The sequence below is a fragment of the Dipodomys ordii genome, unplaced genomic scaffold, assembly GCF_000151885.1.
Source record: "Dipodomys ordii isolate 6190 unplaced genomic scaffold, Dord_2.0 Scaffold70, whole genome shotgun sequence".
Classification (NCBI taxonomy): Eukaryota; Metazoa; Chordata; class Mammalia; order Rodentia; family Heteromyidae; genus Dipodomys; species Dipodomys ordii.
In genome coordinates, this window is record NW_012267286.1 from 4093883 (window position 1) to 4101783 (window position 7901).

Sequence of the window (7901 nt, forward strand, 5' to 3'; positions counted from 1 at the left end):
CGCTCTACCACTGAGCCACCTTCCCAGCCCCTAATCTAGACTCTTGAATTAGTATTTTCAGATTCTATGTTGTCATTTTGTAAATTTGTTAGTTAAAAATAAATGAATCCTTTATGGACATTCCTTTAGCAATCTTATTTTTCCAGGCTGTTACCCTATATAGATTATAATCCCAAAACCCTCAAGGGGGTAGCAGAGAAAGCTGTTTAAAGCCTGAAAGCAGACCACTTTTATGAGGGGATAAGAGAACTTTGGAGAATTAGGCCTTTGAAGAGGACCCATTCTCTATAACTGATTAGCCCACTAGTTAAACAATACTTTACAGAAGCTTTAAGCTAAGGAAAATGCTTCCTGCATTCCTCTCTTTCTTTTCTTTCTTTCTCCTTCTTACCTCTCTCCTTCCTCCTTCCGTCCTTCCTTCCTTCCTTTCTTCCTTCCTTCTGTCATGGGGCTTGAACTCTGGGCCTGGGTGCTGCCCCTCAGCTCTTCAGCTAAGGTGAGTGCTCTACCTCTTTAGCCAAAGCGCCACTTCCAGTTTTGTGGTTGTTAACTGGAGATAAGAGTCTCACAGACTTTCCTGCCCAGGCTGGCTTTGAACCACAGTCCTCAGATCTCAGCCTCTTGAGTAGCTAGGATTACAGGCGTGAGCCACCACCATTGGTGCCTGGCCTTTTTTCTCCTTTGTATTGATTGTTTCCCATGTGCCAGCACTACATTGAATGCAGGTGATACATATAAGTTATATTATAACTTATAATTACCTTTTTTTTTGAGGGAAAAATGTCTGTGCCCTCAGGGAACTTGTAGTATATTTGTATATAAACAAAGAGAAACTTCATTGTAGTATAAAATAATGAGTCTATAATCTATCATATCATATGTAACTTATTATATATGTGATGTGTAAAAACTGCATAAAGAGGGACAAATAGTTCTTCCTCTTTAATTAGCTGATATATTTGTCCTTACATAGTAACATAGAATTCATTTGGATTAATATTGACATGAATGTAGTTAAATCAATGCACTTTATTTTTTTAATTTCTTTACATTTATTTTTTCTTTTTCTTTTTTAAAATTTATTTTTATTGTAAAGGTGATATACAAAGGGGTTACAGTTACATAAGTCACATAAGGAGTATATTTCTTTTTTTAATTTTTATTTATTTTTTATTGTGAAAATACTGTACAGAGGGGTTACAATTACATGGGCAAGATAATGAGTACATTTCTTATCAAGCATTGTAGCCTCCTCTTTTGTTTCCCCTTCCCATCCCTTCCCAGCCTCCTCCGGTCCCCCACCTAATCTTCCCCACCTCCCCCCACACACCAACGTTGTAAAGCTCATTTATGACATGACAACTTGTACTTCTCATTGTTGCAACGGGTCCACCTGTATCCTTATTTAGATGACTTGTTTTTCCCCTTCCCCTCCACAAATTATACCGACATCAAATACAGTGAAAGAAGGGGTTATACTGTGGGGGAGAAATCAATGCACTTTAAAGTGGTTACACTTAACATGTTTTAGGATAATGGAAGTGTTTCTTGACATTCAGTATTAGTCCCCTAGCATTTATTTTCATTAAGTAATATTTAATAAAAAAAGTTAAATTATATTCAATATATATTGCAAATATATCCTTATGCCATTCTTATTTTTAATAATTTGCCTACAGCCTGTTGAGTTTCAAGGGCACCAAGTGAAAGGATCAGCTACTAGTGGTGAAATGGTCAGAGGACATCGCTCACAGCTGGTAGAACGCAGTCACTTGCCAAATAGCATGGAATATAAAGACTGCATGACAGATATGTGCTTCTTGGCTCCAGATTTGCCTAGAACTTATATGCAGGCTGACTTCTTGGAGGTAAAAATATTTTTATAGTTGCATTTGCCAAATCATTTTCTTTATGTCAATACTAAATTTTGTAAAAGAAATTATTGTTAAATCTTTGTATAGCACAGTAGTAACTTGACAGGAAGTATAATATCTCAAACTACATAAGACCTGTAGTTTATTAGATTTTCCAATTTGTAGCATATAGTTGTTTATAATAGTTCATCATATCCTACTTTGAGGATTCTCATGGTTATTGGGGGCAAGTCAGCTTATAATAAGACTTTCCTATAGTAGCTACTGAGGTACTCCTCTATATTGCTAAGTCTATGCTGCTTCCTCATCCTTTTAGTGTTATAACTTATCATTACCCTTGTTTTTTAGTCTCATCCAAGATAGTTTCTGTTTCTCATTTTTTGTGTTTTCTGAGAGGAAAATAAATTGGAGAGTACCCTTTATAGAAAAAGAAACATGTTCATTTGTATTTGTAATCATTCCCTGAAATATTCTGTTTGATCAAATTCATTGCTACAACTGAAATAAGCATTTTGTTACATATCATTCAGAAAGAAGTTCATTAGCCAATGCTTCATCTTTCAGACTTTAAAAATACCAAAAATTTTTATTGTGACAAAACCACATATCACAAATTTGCCATTTTAAAATGTGTAACTCAGTAGCATTACATGCATTGGCGTTTAAAAAAGTAGAACTCAAAACTTTGTCATCATCTTAGGCTTTTAAAATTCATTTTTTCGAACATTTTAGCTGGGCAGTGGTGGCTCATGCCTGTAATTCTAGCTACTCAGGAAGCTGAGATCTGAGGATTGTGGTTTGAAGCTAGTCCAGATAGGAAAGTCCATGAGACTCCAGTTAACCACCATAAAGCTGGAAGTAGAGTTGTGGCTCAAGTGGTAGAGGCACTAGCTTTGAGAAAAAAATCAGATAATGGTAATTGCATATCTATTGCCTGAAACATTTACAGTTTCTTTGTTGGAACCTTCAAAATCCTTTCTACTAGTTATGTTGAAATATTCAGTTCCTTGTTGTCAACCATGTTATTTCACTTGGTTATAGAGCATAGAAAATACTCCTTCTATTAAGCTATACCTCTGTACCAATTAACTGTCCTTTTTCTTTTTTGCCTTTTCTGGGCCTTGAACTCTGGGCCTGGGCACTGTCCCTAAAGTCTTTTTGCTTAAGGCTAGCTAGCACTCTACACTAAAGCTACAGAACCACTTCTGGCTTTTCTGTGATTAATTGGAGATAAGAGTCTCACAGACTTTCCTGCCCAGGCTGGCTTCAAACTGTGATCCTCAGATCTCAGCCTCATGAGCCATTGGCACCTGGCTCCACTTAACTATCTTTTCTCCACTTCCCTCATACCTTTCCCAAATAATCACTGTGGTCACTATTCTCTAATTCTATAGGGTAAACATTTTTGTTTCCATGTAGAAGTGAGAGTGTGTTATATTTGTCTTTCTGAGCCTGCCTTAATTAATATTATGTTTCCCAGTTCCATCTATAGTGCTACAAATGGCGCAATTTTATTCTTTGTCATGGCTGAATATGTCATTGTGTACATGTACAGTATTTCCTTTATTTGTCTGTCGATGGACAAGTTGACTCCATATCATGGCTCTTATGAATAGTAATGCAACAATTACTGGTGTGCAGATGTCCTTTTAAATATTTTTGGTCATGAGGCTTGAACTCAGAGTCTCAGCGCTGTACCTAAGCTCTATTGCTCAAGGCTAGTTAGCGCTATCACTTTGAACTACAGCTCTGCTTCCAATTTTTGAGTGGTTTATTGGAGATAAGGGATTCACAGAGACTTTTCTGCCCAGGCTAGCCTGATCAGAGAGTATCACACAGGACATACGCATGCCTTATACTTTCAGAGAGATTGTTTTAGAGAGTTGCAAAATAAGGGAAATAAGAGTCTATATAACCCACGAGGTTATATTCTGGGTTAAAGTTAATAGTGAAAAGTGCTTAGATACATAGTATATATATTATATGCACAGGCCCTGCCACATAGTAAGAACTTCTTAATATAGTTCTAATTGATAACATAGCTATATTTTCCCATCTGCATGTCTGTCTTTCATTAGACCAAACTGAATACAGAGACTTAAGAGTGTTTATTTTCATATCCTTATTTCCAGGCCAACACCTGTGATATAGTTGCTAATTAAGAAAATACTTTAAAATGAATATATAAACATTTTTTTGGCACTGCTGGGGATATTAACCCAGTATATAATAGACATATGATAGACAAGTGTTTTGCTACTGAGCTGTATGTACAAACTTCAAAATTTTATTGTCATTTACACAAAAAAGCCCAAGAAAAACCAAAATAAACACAGATGTGTGTGCACATGTTCACACTCATACACAAACTTATTTTTACAAGTCAGTCCAGAAGGCTGTGAAGTTCAAGTTAAAGAGCTCTTTCCCACTCTCATCAAAAACATTCTTGCTGGACATTGTGGTATATGCCAATAATCACAGCACTTGAGAGGCAGAGACAAGGTGGTTTGAGAGCTGGAGGCTAGCTTGGGGTACTTAGGGAGACCCTCTCAAACAGAACAACAAAAAAGAGTTTGATGAGTAATCTTTTTTTTTTGTCGGTCGTGGGGCTTGAACTCTGGGCCTGGGCGCTGTCCTTCAGCTCTTCAGCTCAAGGCGAGCCCTCTACCACTTGAGCTACAGCGCCACTTCCGGTTTTCTGGTGGTTTATTGGAGATAGGAGTCTCACGGTCTCTCCTGCCCGGGCTGGCTTTGAACCGCGATCCTCAGATCTCAGCCTCCTGAGTAGCTAGGATTACAGGCGTGAGCCACCAGCGCCCAGCCTTGATGAGTAATCTTTAAAGCATTTATTCTTTAATATGTGTATAGCAAGTCAGAAACAGGACTGCATGGCTCAAGTGGTAGAGAACCAATGTAGCAAATGTGAATCTTTGAGTTCAAACCTCATACTGGAAAGAAAGGAAGGAAGGAAGGAAGAAAGAAAGAAAGGAAGGAAGGAAGGAAAGAAGGAAGGAAGGAAGGAGAGAAAGAAAAAGTAGTGATATGGCTGTTCAAGTCTAGGATATATTTTAAAAGTCACTGTATTTAGCCAGGCACTGGTGGCTCACTCCTGTAATCGTAGCTACTCAGGAGACTGAGATCTGAAGATCACAGTTCAAAGCCAGCACGGGCAGGAAAATCCGTGAGACTCTTATTTCCAATTAACCACCACAAAACTGGAAGTGGTGCTGTGGCTCAATTGGTAGAGCGCTCGCCTTGGGCTGAGGAACTCAGGGACAGTGCCCAGGCCCAGAGTTCAACGCCCATGACCAAAAAAAAACCAAAAAAAAAAAAAAAACCAACCAAAAACAAAAAACTCATTGTATTTGTGAGCATACTTAAAGTTTTTTTTGTGTGTGTGTGTGTGGTTTATTATTTGTTGGTCAAGGGACTTGAACTCTGGGCCTGGTCGCATCCCTCAGCTCTTTAGCTCAAGGCTAGCACTCTACCACTTGAGTCACAACACCACTTCCAGTTTGCTGGTGGTTTATTGGAGATAAGAGTCTCATGGACTTTCCTGCCTGGGCTGGCTTTGAACCATTATCCCCAGATCTCAGCCTCCTGAGTAGCTAGGATTACAGGTGTGAGCCACTGGCGCCTGCCTTATCACCCACTGTATCACTGAAGTTTATATCAACTATTGAGATTCTCTTAACTGGAGGATGTGAGAGCTACTTTAGCCTTGAGTGTGCACGATGTATCCAAACATGAGGTTTGATTTGCCCTGAGCTCTTTAAAGTAGAAACTGGTCTAGGTCAGTTCAAATCAGATACTCATTTTGAAAGAATCCAAAGCCTTTATATTTTATATTTTACTTTCTGTTCTTGTTGATTTTAGTGTTTACTGTTTCCTTTTTGGAACACATTTTATAGTTTTTTTTGTCTTCATCATAGTTCTATATAATGTGCTTGAAATAATTTTTATAATATAGATTACCTGAAATCAAACAAGATTTTCTTACTTTCTCATTCAGTAAGAAGACTTGTCTTTTCTTCTTTCCGGATAGGTAATATCGCCAGAACAAAAGATCTCTACATTGAATCCGGCCTCTCCTTTTTCTTTGAACTCAAGAAATGAAGACGTTGTGATTGAGTTCTCCGAGGAATCTCTGAAAGCAAGAACTTTACCTGGTGATCTTTTTTATTTTTTATTTTTTTTTTTATTTTTTATTTTTTGGTCCAGTTGTGGGGCCTGAACTCTGGGCCTGGGCGCTGTCCCTCAGCTCTTCAGCTCAAGGCTAGCACTCTACCACTTGAGCCACAGCGCCACTTCTGGCTTTTTTGTTTTTGCTTATGTGGTGCTGAGGAATCGAACCCAGGGCCTCATGCATACAAGGCAAGCGTTCTACCACTGAGCCACCTTCCCAGCCCCATGATCTTTATTTTTTAAACTACTATGTCACCCTTCATATGTATTCATTCATGTAAACTAGTGGTTTATGGGAGATAGTTACTAAGCTAAAAATATCTAGGAACTGGATTCAGTGCCATCTCCCGTGAAGCTTTCCCACACCTTTTCTTCTTTTGACTTTCTCTCTTGTGGATAGATGTTGGAAGTACAATACCACCTCCTAGCTCTCCCTCTAGGTGTGTCTTCCAACTTTGTCATACTTCATAGCTGAAACTCCAGAGCTGGTACATTACTCACCTAAGAAAAGGCTCGTTGTGAATATCATTAATTTCCCTTAGGAAATATGGTTTCCTTTGTTACTCTGGCAACATCCCAAAACTCTTCACCTGCTGCCATCACCATTATACTCTAAAACTCAGGGTTTTTACACATTTTGATTAGTTCTTATGAACATTACTGCTTCTTGTTAATTATAATATTCTGTAGGCTCTCTCTTTTTCCTTTCTCTCTTTTGTGTGTGTGTGTGTGTGTGTGTGCATGCGTGCGTGCGTGCGTGCGTGTGTGTGTGTGTGTGTGTGTGTGTGTGTGTTGATACTGGAGGTTGAGCTCAAGGTGTGAGCCATACTTTAGTCCTTTTTGATCTGGCCATTTTTTAATACAATCTTGTGTTTTTGTACCCTTCCTCCCCAAATGATCCTGGATTCTTTATTTTTTAAGCACCAAACGGAAAGTAAATTTAATTTTTAATTTTTAATTAACTTTATCATTATTATAAAGGTGATGTACAGAGGGATTACAGTTACATAAGTCAGGTAATGAATACATTTCCTATTATACAGTGTTACCCTTTGCCTTGCTGTCTCTCCTTCCCATCCTCACCTGCAAGTTTTATACTGCAGTTCACTTTGAACAGTGTCCAGTGAGCATCACTGCTGCACCCCTCCCAAAGACAGACAAACAGACCAGACAGAAAGAAAACAAATACAACAAATAAAAAAAGTCGTTTCCATTTTTTGGAGTTCATTTTGATATATGTTATTTTATATTATCAGAAGCACATAGGCGTTACACCTTTGTATTTCTCTCCTAAGAGTACTCTCTTGGTCTCACTGTGTATATTAAGTCCTGTATAATTTATCATGTCCCAGTGTATTGTATATTTAGTTTCAGCATGTGAGAGAAAACATGAGCTATTTATCTCTCTGAGCTTGGCTTACCTCATTTAACATGACTTGTTCTAGGTCCATCCATTTCCCTGCAAGTGACAGTATTATTTTTTCTAATGGTTTTGTAAAATTCCATTGTGTGTAGATACCACATTTTTTTGGATCCACTTATCTGGGCTGCTTCAGTATTTTGGCTATTGTGAATAGTCAGCAATGAACATGGATGTTTTTATGGTATCCTGGCCCGTGATGTCAGCCTGGATTTCAATCCTCCAATTTACACAACTTGCCCACCTTTTTCTTTTGAGCTGAAGTCTCTCTCTCTTTTTTTTTTTTGTGCTAGCCAGGACTGTGATTTTTTTTCCTTATTTTATATATATTATTATTATTTTTTATTGTAAAGATACTATACAGAGGGTTACAGTTACATGAGTGAGGTAATGAGTACACTTCCTCTTGAACATTGTTAGCC

At 38.0% G+C, this 7901-nt stretch overlaps 1 protein-coding gene across 1 annotated transcript in view; it reads left to right on the forward strand.

Moving 5' to 3' along the window:
• The window catches only part of Zgrf1 (zinc finger, GRF-type containing 1), a 60300-nt gene that overhangs the window by 20599 nt on the left and 31800 nt on the right, over nt 1–7901 (forward strand). Inside the window, exons 8-9 of the mRNA XM_013023851.1 lie at nt 1680–1868; nt 5920–6043. Coding sequence (XP_012879305.1) covers nt 1680–1868; nt 5920–6043 — 313 coding nt within the window. The remainder of the gene's footprint in view (nt 1–1679; nt 1869–5919; nt 6044–7901) is intronic.